The sequence below is a fragment of the Pseudomyrmex gracilis genome, unplaced genomic scaffold (assembly GCF_002006095.1).
Source record: "Pseudomyrmex gracilis isolate BER0280 unplaced genomic scaffold, ASM200609v1 scaffold_2, whole genome shotgun sequence".
In the NCBI taxonomy this organism is placed as follows: domain Eukaryota; kingdom Metazoa; phylum Arthropoda; class Insecta; order Hymenoptera; family Formicidae; genus Pseudomyrmex; species Pseudomyrmex gracilis.
Genome location: NW_018020586.1, coordinates 1,365,243 through 1,387,299, shown reverse-complemented (window position 1 = coordinate 1,387,299; position 22,057 = coordinate 1,365,243). Strand labels below are relative to the sequence as shown.

The 22,057-nt window shown below is 37.0% G+C and overlaps 3 protein-coding genes across 6 annotated transcripts; 2 read left to right on the top strand and 1 right to left on the bottom strand.

The window, feature by feature from the left end:
• The first annotated feature begins 3,097 nt into the window (after positions 1–3,097).
• On the top strand, positions 3,098–4,753 carry LOC109853633 (probable chitinase 3). The gene is made up of 2 exons (XM_020425939.1): positions 3,098–3,211; positions 3,392–4,753. The coding sequence occupies exons 1-2, from the start codon at positions 3,205–3,207 to the stop codon at positions 4,435–4,437; spliced, it is 1,053 nt and encodes a 350-aa protein (XP_020281528.1). The 5' UTR covers positions 3,098–3,204; the 3' UTR covers positions 4,438–4,753.
• Positions 4,754–6,545: 1,792 nt separating this feature from the next.
• On the top strand, positions 6,546–12,274 carry LOC109854021 (E3 SUMO-protein ligase PIAS2). Of its 4 annotated transcripts, XM_020426704.1 has the most exons (10): positions 6,546–6,756; positions 6,954–7,198; positions 8,288–8,457; positions 8,789–8,893; positions 8,975–9,119; positions 9,329–9,622; positions 9,740–9,841; positions 10,287–10,527; positions 10,623–11,045; positions 11,137–12,274. In XM_020426704.1, exons 2-10 carry the CDS (start codon positions 7,175–7,177, stop codon positions 11,346–11,348), a joined length of 1,716 nt encoding a protein of 571 aa, XP_020282293.1. In that variant the 5' UTR covers positions 6,546–6,756; positions 6,954–7,174; the 3' UTR covers positions 11,349–12,274. The 4 variants fall into 4 exon arrangements, with proteins under 4 accessions (XP_020282293.1, XP_020282308.1, XP_020282300.1 ...); XM_020426719.1 differs by lacking the exon at positions 8,288–8,457; XM_020426711.1 differs by lacking the exons at positions 6,546–6,756; positions 6,954–7,198 and adding an exon at positions 7,219–7,742.
• Positions 12,111–16,215, bottom strand: LOC109854043 (acetylcholine receptor subunit beta-like 2). Its single transcript, XM_020426741.1, has 12 exons — positions 15,919–16,215; positions 15,685–15,833; positions 15,436–15,480; positions 15,241–15,350; positions 14,942–15,122; positions 14,591–14,747; positions 14,188–14,315; positions 13,846–14,021; positions 13,523–13,675; positions 13,251–13,363; positions 12,776–12,888; positions 12,111–12,506 (listed from the first exon to the last, which is right to left on the bottom strand). Exons 1-12 carry the CDS (start codon positions 15,968–15,970, stop codon positions 12,291–12,293), a joined length of 1,593 nt encoding a protein of 530 aa, XP_020282330.1. The 5' UTR covers positions 15,971–16,215; the 3' UTR covers positions 12,111–12,290.
• Between the last annotated feature and the right edge of the window lie 5,842 nt (positions 16,216–22,057).

The following is a 22,057-nucleotide window of genomic DNA, read 5'->3' as shown; positions in this document are numbered from 1 at the left end:
CGCACACGAGACACACGCGTCAAGACTCACGTGCTGACTAATCGCAAACCAGTTAAATTCTGGTTAACTTTGGCCTAATTTACATCATATATCTTTTTGGTTACGCTAATCAAATAAAATTTGTTTTGCAATGTATAATTTTGATGTTTACATCATTATTAAATGTGCTTGATACGCGTACCATTTTGATACAATTCGCGTGAAGAAGGGCGTATCGTACCAGCTTAATATGACATCGTTTACGTTATTGAGATCGAGCTAATTTAATATTTATATGTGTATAATACTTAATACGCGTATTAAACGATCGGTGTAAACTAGGCCTTTCACCACGCGCTGGAAGTTATATTGAAACGAAACAAAAACAGAAGAGACATGGAGATGGATTCAATCAGAGTCGCGTTGACGCGTCCTGTCTGCTGATCCGGCTAATGCGTGGATTATGCGTGGAAATTTAATTAATGTCTTTTTCTGAAAATAATACATGTAATTGTAATAATATACAATAACAATAATAAATATGCAAAAGCCTGTGCTTTTCCGAACATTAAAATATTTTATTTTCGTAAAAGAACTCATTGCTTGATATCGTAGGACGAGAAGAATTTTAATTTTAAATTTGTTCTCTTATTTCGCGATTTTCGGCGAAGACCAAAGTGTAATAGGCATGTACATGTATAAAGCATCACTGTGCGTAATTCGACGCAATACTTTACGCTTATTAACGAAGGAACACGTGTGTGATGTCTATCACATCATTCAAAATACTTTAATGGAATCTGTACTTTGCGCTCTCTAGCTAGCCGGATGCCAAAGATATTGTGAAATATCAAAACTTGGGTATCAGCGACACGAAGATAAGCGGAGGGAAGAACGGCTTATACCTTACTCATAATTTCGTGACGTACCTGTTACGAGATACAAAAGATAATCAAAACACACTTAAAAGAAACACGAAAATCTGATATGCGATTCACGCGAATACGTACACATTTTATGATATATACAACTTGAGTATCAGAAATTTCCGTTTAAGAAAAGATGTATTCTCTAGATTGAATACGAATGCACATTTTTTGCGCATTTACGTACACGTGTACTTGCAATCTTTCCTGTGTGACTGGACGCTTTAAACGTCAGTTTATTTTTGTTGCATTATAAATACAAAACAAAGACGAATCTTACAAAATCAATCTGTTTATTGTGTACAGGATTTTTTTTTTTTTTTTTAGATTGTGTTGCGCGATTTTTTATCGCGGTTTTTAAAAACAATACAAAATTTTGAATCATCATTTACATCTGTTTATAATATCGTATATTGTCGTAATAAAATGTTACTGTTTAACAATATTGTTTCGAAATTGCTCGCGTAACTCATTAAGATTTTATGATAATTATTGCTATCGCAGACTTCAAAGGAAGTAGAAATCCATCCATTACGATAGCATCTTATTCTGATCTTTGAAAAAAATATTACAGAGAATCACACGATAATATCTGTGATTTATAACAATAATTAATCAAGTTGGCACTATTTAAAAGTGCGTATCAATAGTTCTAGTAAACTTAATTAAATTCACACTTAAATTTTTACTCCTTAATTAAAGGGTTGTCGTACACCGCCTTACAGATTACACGTTCTGATAGAAAACCGGGAGTACAATCGTTTCAAGATATATTCCCACTTAAAAATTTCAAGGTTTCGCGATTGACATCAAAAGATTACATAAAAATTTCAAGAATCTATCACGAACTTGGCACCATGAATTGCTGATGTGATAAAACTTTAATAAAATATGCGCTCTTCCCTATAACAAATACGAGACGTCCATTAGACATTTAGTGGACGTCCGTAACTCCATGTAATGTCTGACAGAGATATTTAATAGAGGTTTGTGTGAAATGTTGTTTCGCGCGGGATCTTTCAATACTTTGCACGTAATAATAATTTTGATACCCTACAAATGTCGTGAAGAAACACAGCACTTTATTAAACTTGATTTTGTGATATTTTTTTGCTTGTTTTTGTCACATAATATCGATGAATCATTGCGAATTATGACTTGACTATATTCTATTTATTAAATCAAGAATACTAATGCATGATATTTTATCGCGATCGATTTATCTAATCGAAAGTTGTAATCGAGATTTATCTTGACGATTTAATTAATTTTTTATATTCTTCATTTTATCTGTGCGTCAAACATAAGCCATGTGTATATATATATATATATATATTTTTTTTTTATAAGTAACATTCAACATGATACAAGAAATAAGAGAATGTAAAATCTAAATATAATTTTTTTTCGAAAACTCATCAATTCAAAATTAATTGCACGAAGATTATTCATTTGCTCATGGCCTAAATTCGTCATGCACAATAATTTTTTTTCGCGAAATGTGAACGATAAAAAAACGTGATTGTAATTGATAACTCACTCTTCCGGAGATAAGAGATATTTTCAAGATCGTACGAATTTTCATTGTCACATATTATATTATAAATATTATAAATAATAAATATAATAAATGTTATATTATAGAGCTGCCAAGTGAAAGATCTGTAAATTCAGAAACCCTCAGCAAACTGCAGTAGTAAAAATCCATATAAAATTTCCGCGATCTTATTACATTAAACACACACAAATATAAACACGATGTAAAACAATCGATGTAAAACTAAAATAGGCCTAAAATTCTTTTTTTGTTCTCTCTTTTAAATAATCTCATTGAAATAATATTAATCGATAATATCATAAGATTTACAATTTTAGGATTTGTGTTATTTGATTGTGTTATTTGATTTGTGTTATACGCGGTTTTATATAAATCGATAAAAAATATTTATTTTCTTTTCTTTTCTAATATTTATTTTATTTTATTTTGTAATAAATAACTCACTTTTTTTTAGTACGTTCACGCATTCTCAATCACGCATTCTCTTCATTGTAAAAGTTTCACGATCATATTGTTCGTGGAAGGAGAACGGTTCCCCCCCAAATATAATACGTCTTTATTTTTTTGATAGATATGATAATCTGTCCTTGTGCTTTGCGATAACGTGATGCATATTTATAAAAGCCCGATACGCCTTAATTCAACTGGTCAAACGGATCGTAATAAGAGCTAGTGCGGTATCATTGCAATAAACGATCTATTTTCTGTTCTTCAAGCGTTGGTGGGATAGGCGAACCGACGATGAAAGGTGAGTATCGAAACGCTTAACAAAAATTTGTCACAATATTCTTGAGTCTTTTTGAACTTTGTGTGTGTGTCGAGTATTTTTTTGTTAATTTAAATTCATTCATAGCGTTTTAAAATTGCAATTACAGTCAGTCGTAAGTAAAACAACATATGTAATTTCTATGTGTTTTGATTTTTACAGAAATTAACTTAATCGTCATCGCCTTCTTGGCATGCTGGACCGTGACAGCCGCTCAAAACATCATCAGCGATATCATCTTTGACACGTTTAAAGATAAAGACTGTCCAGCAAAAGACCCTTGCCCGCCGATATATTTGCCTCATGCAAAGGACTGTACTCGGTTCTACGAGTGCAAAAACGGTCGAAAAGTTTCACACACTTGTCCGAACGATTTGTACTTTAGTGAAAAATGGAAAGGCTGCGTTGCCCCTGAAAAATCAGAATGCGATGATCCTGTTCTACCGACAGATTGCGAAGACGATGATGACCTTTTGCCGCACGAATGTGATTGCCAAAAATTCTACGAGTGCTCGAAAGGCAAGAAGATCCTGCGTGAGTGTAACTCAAATGAACATTTCAGCAACAAAACATTAAGTTGCGTTAATGGTCAGAAATGTGAAGATTCCGGAAAAGAAAAAGCGTGTAAGAACAAAGAAATATTGGAACACGAATGCAAATGCGATAAGTATTACGAGTGCAAACGTGGCAAGAAGATTTTGAAAGAATGTGATAAAGGAAGGTACTTCGATAAGGAAAAGAAGAAATGCGTAAAAGGAAAATGTCCTAGAGAAGATTGCAAAAACGGCGCCTACAAAGAACACGAATGTGATTGCAACAAATATTACAAATGTGAAAAGAAACAATGGGTCTGGAAACAATGCAGAAAGAATAAACACTTCAATTCTAGGGACAATGAATGTGACACTCCGGAACGAGCTCGTTGCGAATCTATTCCTGGTGGTTGCCCAAAAGACAAAGATAAAGGTGACATATGGGAACACGAATGTGACTGTAGACTATATTACAAATGTAATAAGAAATACAAGAGGGAACTGGTTGAATGTGAATGGGGAAAATACTTCGATGAAAATAAGGAAAAATGCTCCAAAACAACAAAAGTGAAATCATGCAAAAATCCGTGGGATGATTGGCTAGCTAATCAATCGACCTTAGAAAGTACACTGGAAGAAGAACTAGAATTACCTAGCAATTATACAAAAACTTAATTGCACGCTTGCTAAACAGCTATGTTATTATAACTGTAGAAGTAGATCACTTTTTTTGTTAAGATATTTTAATAAATATATTAATACAAAAGATTATATCTTTTAGAGAACTGTCTTTAATTATATCAAATCAAACCTTTATTCTGTCACGTATATCTCTCGTTGCCAATAAGTATGTTTTATTATTTTCAATAATCAAATAAAATTAATATAAAAAGAAAGACGCATTTTATTTAATGATCTGTAGCAGATTAATTGTAACGACGTTGATTACTGTAAGCAATCGCAATACTAGCAAATATACGTATATGTTGAAGAGAGTATCAGTAAATAAATTATAATTAACAGAAAAATAAATAAAGTATTTGTAAACACAAGAAATTTCCTCTCATCGCCTTTGCTCAAGCGTTAAAAATCTTACGTTTTATTTTATAAAAAAAAATATTAGTCACTTAAGTCGCGATATCACTTTCAATTTAACAAAATAAAAAGAAAGAAATACATCGCAATTACTTTGCACATCTTACTTATGTTCGACAAAGATTTCCAGATATATTTCTCATCAAATATATTGAGACAAGCAATGCAAGTATATTTATTATCGCAAATGGATCTAGATACGGAGATGATTTTCGATAAGAATACGTTTATTTATTTTATAATATGCTTACGTAGAAATCTCAATGATAAGAGATTCAAATAAAACCTTCGCATTGACGAATAACAGATAAGGAAAGAAGAGATTATTATTAATTTGGAGGAGATAGGATTACTACGTTTTAATTAGCAATGTTTTTGATAAAAATAAAACACTGCTAATTAAATTCTTCCTCACAATTAAATCGAAAGCATGAAAACATTAAATTGCTTTGTCGAGAATTTAATGAATTTAATAGAAAATACGCAGTATCTCAAGAACGATGTCTGGAAGAGAGGAATGCTTTGAAATATACATATATAAAATCCATTATATATATAAAAAGTTGTTTCTCAGACAAAAGATAAAATCGAAGACGCGGCCGACAACAAGATAAACGATTGCAGATATCGAACATATATCAAAAAGAGCAATTAAAAATAACATCTGATTTGTAGTTAGTTATTTCAGGTGACAAACAAATTGAAATAAAAATACAGAGAAAGGAACATTGGAATTGATGTACAAAATGTGGAAATGTCAAAGAGAGAGATAGAAAAAAAAATCTAAAAGAAAGTTGTTTTACATAAGCGATAAATAGCGTTTTCGAGCGATCAATCTTCGATAAATCAAGCAATAAGATTGGCCAAATTTTGAAATACTTCAGCTTGATCGAAAAAGATAGAATGACGTTCTAGCGCGGTTTCTGAACGCGTCTTTTCTGCACACCAAGTTTTTTTCAATTATAAGACGCATCGCCTAAAGAGATCTTTAACATCGAGTTTTTCGCAAGACCGGTGTTGTACGACTCTTGAGAATATATATTCGAAGATTTCTTACTACCATAGATGTAAGAAGATAGATTAGACGGAGCTTGAAGTATTCACAGGTGACGGGGGTGTGAAGACAGTAGGGTAAGGGGTAAGACCCGTTGCGGCCATCTTGGTTGATCAGATTTAACGTGGATTTAGCATACTTTTCCATCGCACGGCGTGACTCTGAAGCATTGTCATGTTTTGAAATATACAAGAAAATAAGTAGTAGTCAATTCGATCTCTGTACAGCTTGAATAAGTCACTCAATTGCCTGAAGCAAAGGTATTTCATGACGTTTATCGCCACTGCCATCTACATTTGTGATATTCGCTAAAATAGACATTTTTCTCTTCTTTATTTATTTTCTCGAACTCTTATCACGTGTCAAAGCGGGTATAAATTTTTATACCGCCGAAGAGCGATACGTTGATTGGCTAGCGCGTGACCCTCACGCATTTTAATCATTTGGCGCAGAGGGGAAATGTCATTTCCCTTTCTATTAGCGCAGCTCTAGCTTGCGCTTGCGCAGATCATGGCATTCCTTTCACCGACAAAGAACTCTAACCTCTCGCAAAACTAATCGTATCGTGGAGGGGGGCAATAGTAGTGTTAGTACATGTGAGGGGGATAATGGGTATGTATTGCGCGCCTCGAAGGCCGGTCTCGACGGTTCGTTGCAGGGTTAGGTTAGGTTAGAATCATATTTAATTAAGAAGGTTAGGATTAGGGTACACGAGAAGAGGAAAAAAGTGTGCATTGTGACCGCTTTCTTGTCCTTGTACAATAACGGATTGAATTCAGGAGCTACTCTCGCTTTAGATAAAAGACAATATAAAGCGACATTTTCTCTTTCCACATCTAGGATAAGTACGTATCGATCACGTTTACACATTCGCGTATTCACGGACACGGCGCGGCGCCATTTTGGAAAATTTCGCTTTTCGAACGGCGAGTGTCAATGTCGATATATTTGTCCAATCGGCATGACACACGTGTGTGAGCAAATCCATTTCGAACGCGCGGCTTCTGTTTCTTGGCGTTAAAATCCCGGCGTTTGATTTCAGAGACGGACGAGATCGCGCTGGTTTTTCGCGCAAATATTCTCGACGAGGGGAGGGGAAAAAAAGTGCAAGAAGATTCGAAAGAGAAAACGTAAGAGGTGGCAGACGTAAGGTCACGTCCGGCGGCCGCGACTGCACGACGACGGCGATCGCGTGTGTTTTCTGGCCGCGAGTTTCGAATCACCGTCGGCAAAACGGCTGCGGCAAAAAAGTCGGCCAAGAAGATGGCGGATACCGAGGAACTGGAGGTGAGTGGGTGCGCGTAACAAATGATAACGAGCAGGTGTAGTACCGTTTCATATATACGGAAGGAAATGCTACGTCCTTTCCTGTTGGCGGATTGTGTCGGAATTTTGTGTCGCCGCGCATGGTGTCGCGTTGATTTCCGGAATTGGAGAATTTTTTTTGTCGGGAATAGTTTTCGTCGCGGAGAGACAGAGCGATCGCGTGTACACGCATACGCGCGCACAATTCTGTTTATTCCGTCGCGTCCCGTCCCGTCCCGCTCTTCAATGCTATGCACGCCCCCAGATGCGCATCAGTCTGAACATATTTCGCGGGCGCTTGGTCTCTGATCGACGACCGATGAGTTACGGATAAGACGACGCGTTGCGCGAAGAACCGTTTGCGAGTGTTATTTTCGTGGGTAAAAACACGAGTGGACGAATACCTATTTGTATATTGGCTAGACTGCAGTTTGAGGCACGGTGACTTTCGTTTGACTCTACACGAGAGCGCAAGCTATCGATGGTTCTGACAACGTGATGTAATTTCGTTCGTGGATAATTATGGGTATATATAACCTCACACTTCACCGTTCTTTTGCGTGTTCCGATTCCAACATCTCGCTGTTTCCCCATTGACATCACGCTCCGGCGATCGATACATCGACGGGATTGACCTTTGCCAATTTTTTTAAATTTTCGTTCCGTGACGCATGTGAATTATTGTCCATGTCGAAATATTGTTCCACATTTGGTTATCACCAAATATATCGCGCGATATGTTTATTAATGTGACATTAACTTCGATGATTTAATTAAAAATAATGAACGTAAATTGGAACCTGTGTGTGATTAGTTGTTCAAAGTGTACTTGTACCTTGTAACGATGTTGGAACATAAACTTTCTTAGAAAAGGAAACTAAACTTTTTATTGCGAACTTTTTGTACATATGTGTGTATGTTGTGGGTGTATAATCCAATTGTTTTTAATTGTGATATTTAATGTGCTTGTTGGCCAACTCTGTGTTCTTTCAAGCACGCGTAATCTAATTTTACTATCTGAGGATTGTGGTACTGAGCAAACCGTAAGAAAATGGAATATTCTAATTGCAGAGTATGGTATTAAATTTTCGAGTGTCTGAGCTTCAGATGCTTCTTGGTTTTGCTGGTAGAAATAAGTCTGGCAGAAAGAACGAGTTGCAACAACGTGCACTGGAGCTATTGCGTTTAAGATCACATCCAGCTATTCGCCTAAAAATTCGTGAATTATATAAAACAATACAGTAAGTGTAAGTGAGTGCAAGAATTAGAAAAAAGTATGTATACAAATGTTTAAGTTTTTTTGTAGCTCATACTTGTTTTTCTCTATATACACATCATATAATATAATTACTTGTATGAGTATACTTATATGAGTAGCATTATATGAGTAAATGAGTTTTGAGACTTGCAGTAGATGAAACAGTAAATATTAGTTGTATTGGCAAAATATATATAGTAGCTCCGATAAATGTAAAATATTTATTCCTCAAGTCTTAAATGTGATATAGTCAGAGCGATCATCGTCTCTTCTTAAATCTTAAGGTCAGATGATGCATGAGATATTTTTTATAGAGCAGATCAAATGGCTACCGCTCATCAAATATACGGCCAAACTGGCAGTTCCGCAGAACCACAAATAGATCAAAACATGCATAATAGAAATTATTATTCAACAAGGTAGCTGTAATATTTTGATCAATGTATATACACATGTAAAAATAATATACATTTGTATAAAAACATAATTGTTTTTAAAAGACAAGCAATGAGTCAACAACAACAGCAACAAGCATCTGTTGCTGCTGGAAAGGAATTGCCACCAGCGCATCAAGCATCTTTACCTCAAGCACCTAGAACAAATCCAGTATATCAGACACCTGGTTATACTTCTGTACCATCACAGGTGTGCAAAGACTTTTTCAAAAATATAATTTATGTAAAAATACAATTTAACAAACTTATCACGAAAGAGGAAAATGTTGTAAACTTCGTGTGTTTTGAAACAGGATTTATTTTACATTATCTATAAATAATAGGAAATATGTAAGACTTTTGACGATTATTATGATGTTCTTACTTGTTTATAAATCGAGAATATTTTATTTTTTTCAGCGTGTAGCAAATACAGGGTATCATCCGTATCCATATAATCCGAAAGTTTTATCAACACCACTACAAATACAACCTGCTGCAAGTCAATATCCCGTACATCCAGATGTCAGATTGAAAAAACTTCCGTTTTTTGATTTATTAGGAGAATTATTAAAACCTTCTAGTTTAATGCCACAGGGAACAATGAGATTACAAGAGAATTCGTTCACATTTCATCTGACTCCACAGCAGGCGACAGATATTGGCACCTCACGCGATTGTCGAACAGGCAGTAAAATGGATTACATTGTACAGGTATATGTTGAAAATTTTTGTAACGAAATGTTAAAACTCGCACAAGAAAGCACAATGCACAAAGGAACGCAAATAAATTTCTTAATATTTATTTATAAGTTAAATTGCTTTGATCAGGTACAAATGCGATTTTGTTTACAAGAAACGTCATGCGAACAAGAAGATCATTTTCCACCAAATATTGCTGTAAAAGTTAACGGAAAATTGTGTCCTTTACCGGTAAGTGCAATAAAGTTAGTATACAGTACTATGTACCTCTGCATAACATCAAGTTCGAGACTAAAGTGTTCGTATATAGTGCGGAGCAAAATCGAAATAAAGCAAAACTACTTTTCAAATCGTCGGAATCATTTAACTTCCACTTCTCAAGTGTTTCCGTTTTATTTTCCCACTCTTTGGAAAGTCGCGTTTAATATGCGCATATAAAAATTATGTTTATTTCGCGCATACATGATCAGTTTGCAGGTTACGATAGCGGAATAATAGCAAGAAAAGAGAACTCGTCTTTCATTTGCGGTGAGACAGAGATAAAAAAAAATGATGGGAAGGGGAAGAGCTCTGACGTTATGCGGAGAAAGTGCTGTTCATTCTATTTTTACGTTGTTCTTTGTACGAGTAATGATAAGCATCGATTAAAAATTGTAAATGTATTTTCTATACTCAGAATCCTATTCCTACAAATAAACCGAGCGTAGAACCAAAACGACCACCACGGCCTATCAATATCAGTCCCTTAGTAAAACTGTCGCCCACTGTCGGAAATGAAATTCGCGTCACATGGTCGGCTGATTACGGTAGGCGATACGCAATCGCGGTTTACCTCGTAAGAAAATTATCCAGTGCTGAGTTGCTTAATAGATTAAAAAACAGAGGTGTGAGGCATTCGGATTACACAAGAGGATTGAGTAAGCTATCGCTTTTTGTGCCGTGATCTTACACGGAATTACAATTGTGATAAAAAAAAAACGTTCCTCATCATAACAAACAACTTGCTTTACAGTTAAGGAAAAATTAAATGAAGATGCTGATAGCGAAATAGCTACTACGTCACTGAGAGTATCGTTAGCCTGTCCTTTGGGAAAGATGAGGATGTCTACACCGTGTCGCGCATCGACGTGCTCTCATTTACAGTGTTTTGACGCTTCCTTGTTCCTTCAAATGAACGAGAGAAAGCCGACTTGGAATTGTCCAGTCTGTGACAAGCCGGCGCTCTATGACAATCTTGTGATCGATGGGTACTTCCAGGAAGTTCTCAACTCGAATAAGTTGTTGCCAGACGTAAATGAGATTCAGTTGTTACAAGACGGTTCGTGGGAGAACTTGGTTTTGAAAAAAGAGAAGGATAAGGAAAAGGACAGGGAAAAGAATGAAACTAAGACTGAATCAAATCAGGATAAAATTGATGTAGACACAGTAGACTTAGGTAAGGGAAGAGTTCAGTTTTTCACAAATTTTCTAATTCATAATTTTACTTTTAAACACAACCCAAGTGACACTACACTTGAATTATTTAGATGAAAGTAATCCTACTACTCCAGCACCAAAAGAAAAGAAACGCGCAGTTGTTATCGATTTAATATCGGATAGTGATGACGACGAAGACAACACGCCGACTCAAAGTACAAAGAAACCAGCCATTGGCATTTCATCGCCAAAGAAAGCACAGACCAACTCCATTAGTAGTACAAGTGAATCACCTGAGTTAATGATAATCGATTTAGAATGAGGAACCGTGTAAAATGAGTTATACACGCGCGTGCGCGTGCTTACACACACGTACAGTGAAACTCTGTAAAAATTACTACTTATTATTCTACACGCGACATTCGATCATCTTTTCTGTACATTAGAATTTACAGTCATGGAAATGCCATGTTTTTTGGGCAACTTTATATTTTTCGTTGTTTAACGGAAGCAAGATTAAGAGGAAGATGAGTGAATGAATCTGTGACTGAACGATTTACATTTATTTAGAATATTATTAATATAACGCTGCATTCCCACGTATGTTTTGTCCAATTTTTGGCGAACTGAATCTAGGCGTTGAATTTCGATCCAATTCGATATACGTATTTTAATACAGAACATTTGTGTAATATACATACATATATATATTATATACATATACATACAACGTAAGTGAAAATAAAGTTATCTCCGTTTTTCGTATTTAAGTTCCTTGCATTAACCTTAACATATGCGAGGTCTCAGCGCGCGCAAGCTAGACGAGTATGTTTTTTTAAAAAAGAAAAGAAACAAGATCGCAAAAATACAATTCTTTGTGATGTTCAATCAATCGGAGATTAACTTAAATGATAAACTATATCTATAACATTAACATGTAGATTATATCGATGCTTCTTTTTCAAGATTTATGTTTCAGATATATAATTGCTTTTATTCTACATACATTATTACTTATTAAATACTTGGACAATATAACACTCAGGAAGATATGCTCGATGTGTTTATTTGATGTTTTCTTTCTGGAAATATTAGTTTTTTTTTTTTTTTGTGAAAAAAGTGAGGACGAAAATGTCTGCGGTATACAAACGTGTAGAATGTGGAAAAGTCGCAAAAACGTTTTACCGCACGCGGACAACTGATGGCGTATATGTGTAACGTGTTTTTTTCTTACTTTGGTGTCACAAGCGTGTTTATGCAGATTTTATGTCGCTTCCTCGTCAATAAATGTTGAATTCGGCGGTAACATGTAATTGCGCAATGATATTTTTGAGTACTTTATGTCCACGGGAGATCGTGTGTCGTACAGACTGGGCGCTTGGCATATTATGGCCACCGTGCCGCTGATGCACGCGATCGTGAACACACAAAGAAAGAATCTGTCCAAAATCATAGCGACAAATTTCCAGTCTTCAATCACCTGCGAAACCAAGCAAATCGTTTTTAACGATGAGACTTTATTTTTTCACAAGAGTAATATGTATATCAGAAATGTTTTTTTTTTTGTCGATATGTAGGATATTAAATGTATTATATTGTAAGACAAGGTACTATATGTGTGTATATACGCGAGTGTAACAAAATTGTTTATCAGAGAAATGAGCTGTAGAGACGTTCATCAGAATTGTAATGAAAAAAAAAAAAAAAAAGACAAATTAGACACAAAATGTTGGACATCGAACTATTTACCTCGTTAGTTTTGTCGTTATCTTTTATATGTTGAGCAATGAAACGTACACCCTTGAGGGCTAATATGACCTCCGGAGAGAGATGTTTAGGCACAGTATTTTCGCTATCAGAAACTGAAACAACAATTAACTAAGAAAAAACAAGTTTCTTTGGGAATTCGAAGTAACTATTCAATAATAAATAAAGAAACATTTGTATAGAATACTTTTTTGTGAGTAATTAAGTTTTTACAATATCATCGATCTTGATTGTTCTTTATATATTATACAATGATATAAAAAAAGAGAAACTTGAGACACGTATGCTGTTTGGTATTTTGTTTTCATACGATATTGTAATAAAAAAACAAAGGAAGGTGCTTAAACAAAGGAAGAAAATCAAGATTTTTTACATTTTAATTACTTTTGTATAATATAATACATAGAAAAAGAAATTTAAAAAGTTTTTGAGATAAATATAATAATCAAATAATTACCCGATGTATGCGGTGCGTGTTGTGCACCGTCGTCTCTGATATTCTTATATGTAGTAGTGACGCTTTCAAACACGTCCGGACTGCCTTTCAGTTCCATAGGATAATCGCTTACACTGTATTAGACATTGTTTAAACAAATAAATAGACTATGTGCAAGAATTTACCTATCAACTACTTTTCGTATTGAAATTCTTTTTTTCCAAGCAAAACAAGATAGTAATAACGTATTTTGCTGAAGATATATGTTTGAGCGAAAGGATCGAGGATTATACCTGAAATCTATCTCATTGGTATACGCGCTGTCCATGTAAGTGTCGTCGTATTCGGGCGTAGAGTATGGCGTCCGACGCATCATCAGTACTCGCGGCATCCAATTCAAAAATATCTGTCTTACCCATGACGACATGTTGTGTGTGGAAGGCGATCTATGAGAGGCGGTTAATTTATTTAGAGTTTGCTTTTTTATCAAAACATCTTTAGAAAGTTCAAATTGTATTAACGCGGAGAGTTATCTGTATATTGAACGTTCATTCTTTTTTCATAAGAGAGGTGTTTTAATTTCTTAGCGTGAAACACATTAAAGAGTACGACTCACCGGAAGTGTACATTTAAGACGCAAACAGTAATCCAGATGGACAGAGTAACCAGAATCATAGTGAACAATAAGTATTTTCCCAGCAAAGGTATGGCCAGTGATGTGGGCGGAATAATCTCGGCCAAGAGCAAGAAGAACACCGTTAACGAGAGGAGAATGGAGGAACAAAGTGATACCTGCGCGAAAAGTGTGCAAAAAGCATACAATAATTAATATAATTCTTTTCGACTATGACAAATTTGTGAGACACAATTTTCCATGTTGTTTCATCTACTTTGAGATCAAGATATTTTGTAGCAATGTATATGAGATTAAAAAATTCCTTGAATGATATCTACTTACTTTTTCGCCAGAGTCACTAGGCAGATAAAACACCAGTATCGTTAAAAACGTCAGACCGACGCAGGGAATAATAAGATTGACAGTATAAAATAAGGTTTTTCTTCTCATCGTAATATTGAACGTGATATCTGCAATAAAACGCGATCTCTAAATAGTGTGCGACAATCTCTCATCCGAAAATATTTTCTATGACAGAGAAAAGGGTTTGTTCTTCTCATCGTATTATATTTGAATCGTGATATCTGTAACAAAATGATCTCTCTGTAAGTAGTGTGTGTGTGTGTGTGTGTATGTAATAAATGTCCCGTTTTGATCTCGTTAGAAAATATTTTCCATTAGAGAAAAACGCGCGCGAAAACGCGTGTGATCGATCTCTTTTTTTCCGTCTTAATAAATTATTTACCGGAGTACGGTTCCTCGCAGCACGGATAATATTCCTCATTGCGTGTTGCCGGCACCTCCAGAATGTCCCATTCAACAGACAGATAAAAGTCGGTGAGATCAATGCCGACGTCAACAACGTTGCTGCCAGGCTCTTGTTTCATATGTTTCAGATCCACCTGCAAGCAACAGACTGTCACAAAGTTCGCTCTCAGGAGATGTGAAACTTGTGCAAAAGCACACAATCTCCCTGGAGACGTTGCACAAAAAAAAACGAGAAAATTTGTGTGCGAATATTTTTCTATTAACAAAATGTGTCTTTCAAAAGTGGTAAAGCTTTCATAGAATGTATTTTCTCTGTGTGTGTTGTAACCTGAGCGCCGTTGTACGTCCACGAGCCGAATTTCATGATGCACGATTGCTCATCGAACGGAAAATACTCGACGTTGATCTCGCAGGACGACTTGTAAATGGCCGGCGGCTTCCAGGACACCTCGCCCGTGTATTTCAGTGTGGCCTTTGTCATCAACGTCACCTCGTAATTTCCATCCGCACTGAAGAATAAAAAAGAAAACAGTGCTTTGATGCGGCGTCTTAGTTTTAAGAATCTATCGAATGAATCATTTATCTCGTCGACGAGAAGAAATTTTTTCTATTTGGAAAATTCTTTACTTGTTGTACAACACAATATCCGGCAGCCATATGTTCTCGGAGGGTACGTATAACATTTCTACACCGCCGTATTCCTGCGGGTCCCACGTCAATTTGTAGTCGAACCATTTCTGCAATAAATAAACAAAACCGACCGATCAAGAATTGCAGTGAAAGTCGAGACAAATCGACGTAAGACGGACTTCAGGACGTTACCTGCTCCACCCAGACACTCGTTGTCATAACTTGATTCTTCAGATTCTATAAAACATCAAACATTTAAATGTGCAGCGAACACAATCAACAGCTAACATTTAAACATAAATACATGAAATTAATAAAAAAATATGTAACGAACAGCAAATCTCGAGTATAGAATTGTGGAAAAATAACGTTTCGTGTGTGTCTTATCAAAACATAAATTTAACACAAGATTCACGTTCTATCTCTTTTTGGTTTGCGTACCATTTCTATTATCTGCGTCAACTTCAGCCCCAGCCAAACCGTCAGAGTCTCTGTGTTGTTGGCAACCGGCCGTATCAGTCTGTTGTAATTAGACAACAAGTCGTCGTACAGTCTCTTGGTATCGGGATTCGCTTCGAAAATTTTGTTCCCTGTTTGGAAGAAGGAAGAATCATTTTGTCAACGCGAAGATTCGTATATACGTCGTTGATTTTGACAACAACCGAGCGAGCTTACCGCAAGCGATGCCGAGGAAACGGAGCAAAACTGCGAGCAGTAACGCCTTCATTTTCGACGCTTATTTGCAAACGAAATCGAACACACCGACGAACGCTCCTTGACAGGAAGTTCTCGCTTTTTCGGGAAAAAAAAATAAAACAAAGCGAAAGCGCTTTTCTCACACTCTTTGACACATTCCTTTCTCACATCTTGGCGAATAGTTTAAGAGATTGTAAAACGTAACAGGAAGCTTTGAACAGTAAAATGCGAAGCGTGTTGACGGACGACGTGCGATCGACGAGACGCCGGACAGCATCTCCCTGGACCGCGATCGATGTTGTTGCGAATTTAACACCACGACGCTTGCGCTGTCTGCCCAGGGCGCGACCTGTTCTACTGCGCGAGAACCGACGACAGTCTGCGCCTGTCTGCAGCTGCGCGCAAGAACGGCAATGCAAAACTTCGAGCGCGATTCTAAAACGCAATTTAAATTGCAAGAAAAATTTTCTGTTGAGAATTGAAGTATATTTTCTCAATTTTTATTTAAAAAACTGCTATTTTCTGTTGGTAGAAATGATCTCAATTTTTGCGACATCCAAAACTCGCCCCGACAAAATGATGTTGCACGCACATATAAATCATCTCAGGTAATATAAAAAGAATAAGATAACAATAAAAAGATACTTTCTCGCGTTTTAATTAAAATTGCACAATTAAGATTCAGTTTTTCGATATGTAATTAACAATCGAGAAGACGAGAGCTTTAAATTTGCAAGTTGTAAAAAAATGTTGAAACTTCATTCTTTACTAAATTTTTCATTTCCCCTGTCTCCGACATAAAATTTGACAAATGGTTACAAAGACATTTGCTGTAGTGTTTTCAAAACAAATTGATGGTCTCTTTTACATATGAGACGTCATATATATTTTAACAATGTCACCGAACAAAATAAGGTTTTCGCACATCCGTCCTCAAACGAATCCGGCGTAACGATGAAATATCGATGCGCAGAGGAGGAAAGGGGAGGAGGGGGGATAAGTGATGTCTCGCAGTTATATCCCTCTTCGCGCGATCCGTCCGCACTAAATTCTAATATGGAAATATGTCGCGGCGCGACCGCAGAACCGGCTGCGATTAGCGCCAATAAATCGATTTTTGGCATCGGAGCAACGTAGGGTCCAACGTAGGATGAAAATCCGCGCCGAAAGTCACACACACGCCAAGTGACTCGGGTGACACGGGAATTCCATTTGGATTTATCAAGATCTCCGCGCCGTTTAATGTGCGGTTGGATAAATTCCTTAAAAGCTACCTGTCGGCGGCGTTCCACTTCGAAGGAACCGCCGTCATCTCTTACCCTCCGGCCGAGCTCTGAGAGATCGTTCCCGGAACGAAAAGGACGATCCTCCCCGGGTTGAAATGCGACTGTCGCTTAACGTTCCCGGGGACGACGACGCCGAGATTTGTGTTCATAATACCGCCGAATAACGCGCCGTATTTCCTCGAAAGGACAGAGCGCAATTACGGGGAGGCATTTATCCTGAGCTTGTGGCGCATTATGTAATGGCGTCTTCACTTCGGTCGCCGTATCGTCTGCTGTACGTGTGCACATTCAGAATTAAACCGATCAATCGACTCGTTCGAATCGTTAAGTTAACGCGAAGAAAAGATGCCACATTTTGATCAGATTTAATATTCTCATGACATCCTCGTCGATATGCTCGTTAATACAATATCCGTTATTTTACTAAAAGAAACGCGAGAGACGTTTATTAAAATTGCCGTTAATAACTTTTGCAAGAATTGGCAGCGCCGCGAGAAAATTATCAAGTCTTGAAAAAGAAACGCAAAATTATTCAAATTTATTTTCGCGTTCGTAATATCAAACTTCGTTTAATATTAATTAATTTACCGAGAGGCGTTTGTTATAATTTCTGGTGGTTCTTCCCGCTGCTACAAAATTTATATTATATGTACACGGGAGCTTGCGAGAAGATGATGGGAAAGGAAGAGAGGACGAATACAAGGGAGTACTTAGCTTCTGAGTGCCCCGGGTACTTGTTCATCTACTTACACCACTGATGTTAATACGGGAAGGGAGAAAGGTCCCCTTTCTCACGAGTTTCACAGATGCACGCGCGCGCGCACGTGTATGCACGCGCACAAAATACAGCCAATTTGTCTCTGCATTATCTCCGAGGCTTTGAATATAATTTATTGATAAACAATATCGCGCGCGATATTGTTATCAAAGTCACGAGTGTATTTAACTTCGAGCAATGTTGATTCACGTTTCTTCGAAATTTATTAGAACGCTGGGTTTTAGTTGAAAAAAAAAAAAAAAAAACTATTTACACGCGCGTTCGCGACATATTTTCCGCGAAGAAAAAAAATATTGTTGCGCAACATTGTGCTAGTCAAATGATTCGAACACACTGCATTTTCATTTGTATGAATACGTCGCGAACGAGACACTTTTGCATAGCTTGTTCTTTTACCGTCTCTCTTTCAGAGAGAAAGCAAAACTAAGAATTTTTCTCCTATCACAAAACTTATAAATTATCGAAAAATAAAGAATTATCTATTATTTCTTATATTCGCAATAATTTATTTTGATGAACGGATAGAGTGAAATAAAAACAGCTTCCAAGCAAGAACAATTTACCTAGTTTACGGTTCAAAAACCAAAGTCATTAGATTTGAGATTATATATTGCGGCCATCGCTCATCCCAAGATATTTGCTCGCAGACGAGAAAATTCGCGAAACTCTGAAGATGTTGTAGATGACGTCAGCTTCCTTGAAGCCACGACGGTGATCGGATATGTCGAAGGGAAGAACGTGCGATCGACATCGCGATTATCGATCAAGAGCACGTAAACGCACACCAGGCCGGGAGGGGCACTTAGCGTATGTTTGTTTAGCGCCTTTTACGACTACATCGGTGGGGCCGTATCGCTTGTGTTAGGCGGGGGCCAGTGTCTGGCACGTAGCTGAGAGTCCTGCGGCGCCGCGCTTCGAGAGGGTCATTTATAACTGTTATCGTGAAACTTACTAGCCCACTTATACTGCCCTCCGCTGTCTGTGCCCTTCCCTCTTGCACAAACGAGAAGCATAGTCAAGCTGCACCAGCAGCAGCAGCAGTAGCGGCCATTCCATCACGGTTCTTTCTTTTATCTACCGATCGTGTATCGCGCGACCGGCGGACACACCACCCCTGAGTAATGACACTCCTGAACGCGTGATCGATGAATCGCACACAGTCTTGTTTGCTTTTATAATTTTTGCACTTTGCTAAAATACGGGAATTCATACACACACACACACATACAACGCTCGATACGTCGATCTATTGTCAACTGACTTGCGAGAAATAGCGCAATATTGTTGGTTTCAATTACGAGACGAGTTTTTATTTTATTTCAAATGTAATCAAACAAATTGTTAGAGAAAACACATTTAAATGCAGATGGAATTAAACAAAATTATGAATAAAATATTTTCCACTGTGTGTGATTTAAATTGAAAGTGACTTGAGTAGAAGTTGATTAAACAAGAGTTAACAAGAAACTAATTGTATAATAATTAAACATAAATTTAAATTAAATGCGCGAGAGAGGATTATATTGATTGACTGTGTTAATTGCTAATGCAGCTGATCTGTGTCAATAAAGTCTATTAGAATAATAGATAATATATCACAAATGGGAGAATAAATTAATCGTCGATATTGCATTGTAATGGACGATATTAACTAGGCTAATCTATCGCGAATCGTCTATTAATAGATGATAATAATCCGATGATCGAAATAAAAGCTTGTTTGCACAAAATTTCCATAATTCCCACTCTCACCCCGCGCCTTGTCTCCAAAGAGTCAATAACCGAGTCCGAAGTATATGTGTGCTTTAATTACTGGAGATAATTACGTCATCAGAAGGGCTGTTGAGGAACGGAGGTTTACTATGATAATAGAGTGCTCAATATCTTGCTGTTGAGTTATGCAACCTGGGATACCGTGCACATCCTGCGTATACATAACGGAACCGTCGTTCCGATTGAGATCGCGCGCTAAAACGTAGCTTGAAATAACAAAAGTGTCGACAAGGCAACTAAATTACGGTACGTAATTTTTTTTTTTTTCTATCTACACGTGTATAAAACTTTCTCTCTTTCTTTCATTTCGTCGGCTGATACTCTCAATTATAAGATAAATTGTCCCGGAACCCAATAAAACGACCGGATATTTATATCAAAGAAATAATTAATCGATATGTAAATACATCAATCGTTTCTCGCATCAATTCGATTCTCGATGTAATTTTTAATATTTTTAAGATACATTTTTTATTATTACTGTGCTACTTGCTGAAACAATTGGTGTATAATCGAGAACGCGCGTTATTTCGATCGCGTGTATCGGTGATTTTCACAACCGACGTTCTCTCCGACCGACGAATGCCGGCAGGTTTCCTCTTGCGTATTTCCGCTGGAGATAAAAAGAGCGAGAGAGAGCGAGATATCTCGCACAACACCTCGCGCATGCACGTACGTACACAAAAGGCGGAATAATTTATTTAGTCCGAGCAATGCAATAATGGCGGACTCGCGCACCCGAGTTGTGTAGAACGCGTTCATTACCCCGCGATCACCGGTTGAAAGCGCACGAAGGTGGACAGAAGAGCGAAGTGGAAGAGCTCGCGGAAATGCAAGGGACGGAGGGAGGAAGGAGGTGATTCTTTTGAAAACAACGGCGAACAATTTATAATCCTTAACGGTAACGCACACACAAGTGCGAACGACGTAAGCAGGTTTTTCGCGCGGCGCTCTCCACCCTCTTTGTCATTAATTATCTTCTCTCTAACCGAGCCGATTTCATTTTGCTGTTGCCGACGTTTCGCCGGACGCTATACCGAGAGAGCGAGAGGGTTCATCAACGGAAAAGCGGCATGGAAGACGCGTAACAACAGGCCGGTAACGTTTTCAGTGCGGGCCAGTTTCCGCAATTGCGAGAATTCGCCGGACACGGTGCTGTTACCGGCATTTGGTTGCGCTGGCATCCCCCCGATAGAAAATCGTAATATTCGATTCTCGTTACCGACCGTCTTCCCGCCGTCGTGTATAGTCTTCGGCCAAATACGAGGATTTGCAAAATTCCCTCGACCCGAGAGAACGAAAACAAACTTGTGGATTACACGAGCGTTTTGCTCGGGTTTTCTTATCTCTTAGTTAATCAATTCGACAAAAACATTCTACGTGAATAATATTTGGAAAACGCATACGCACGCGAAAAAGAGAGATCTTTTGTAGTTACGAAATATAAAAAACAGTTTTTTTACACATACATCGACGCTAATGATTTTTGATTCGCGAACGATAGAGAGCGAGAGAAAATGATTTTAAAGAGAATAAAGTTTCACAATAACAGAACTTCATTCTTTATCTACCTTCACGCAAACTTTAACAGAATTGTAATTCAAGAGTTAATTTATTAAAAAACTTTGAAGTTAAAAACTTGTAATTTTCGCCTGGAAAAAAACAAGAGAAATCGAAGGCGGACTCTCTCTCTCTCTCTCTTTTTCTGCAAAGAATGGAAAAGGACGCGGTAGGCTTTTTATTAAGGACTAGCACATCACAGACGCGCGCTACGCGCACGCTATTATTGCTTTTATTTTAACGTGTAGTGTGAGTGAACTTAACCTGTCACCACAATGACAGCTAATATATACGTCCTATAAACAATATAATACACATAATGTACATATGAGAGATGTCAGAAATAACGCATAAAAATCAAACTCAAAAAATAAAAGAAAAAAGGGAGAATGGAAAAACAACACGTGACTAAAGTCACGTGACAGGAACAAGAGTAAAACAGAGAATATTATATATATTATATATAATATTCTATATCTATCTATAATACACACACACATATCTATATATATATCATAATCACGTGACTAAAGTCAGTGACCCCGCCAAGGTCGCGCGGCCAGGTCAGTGACCTCCCAATCAAGGTCGCGCGGCCGGGTCAGTGACCTTACGGTAGTATGTACATAATATATATAATATACAATATAAAGTATAATATTGTAATAATATTGATTATATTGTATACAATATAAAGTATAATATTATACTTTATATTGTATAC

Bases quoted from the DNA above. Each gene is read 5' to 3' on its own strand.
- LOC109854021 (XM_020426704.1), top strand. From the start codon at position 7,175: ATGGCGGATACCGAGGAACTGGAG. The intron at 8,894-8,974 runs GTAGCTGTAATA...TGTTTTTAAAAG, and splicing joins AGAAATTATTATTCAACAAG to ACAAGCAATGAGTCAACAAC. The intron at 9,120-9,328 runs GTGTGCAAAGAC...TATTTTTTTCAG, and splicing joins ATACTTCTGTACCATCACAG to CGTGTAGCAAATACAGGGTA.
- LOC109854043 (XM_020426741.1), bottom strand. From the start codon at position 15,970: ATGAAGGCGTTACTGCTCGCAGTTTTGCTCCGTTTCCTCGGCATCGCT. The intron at 15,481-15,684 runs GTACGCAAACCA...GATGTTTTATAG, and splicing joins TGACGCAGATAATAGAAATG to AATCTGAAGAATCAAGTTAT. The intron at 15,123-15,240 runs GTAAAGAATTTT...TTTATTCTTCAG, and splicing joins GATATTGTGTTGTACAACAA to TGCGGATGGAAATTACGAGG.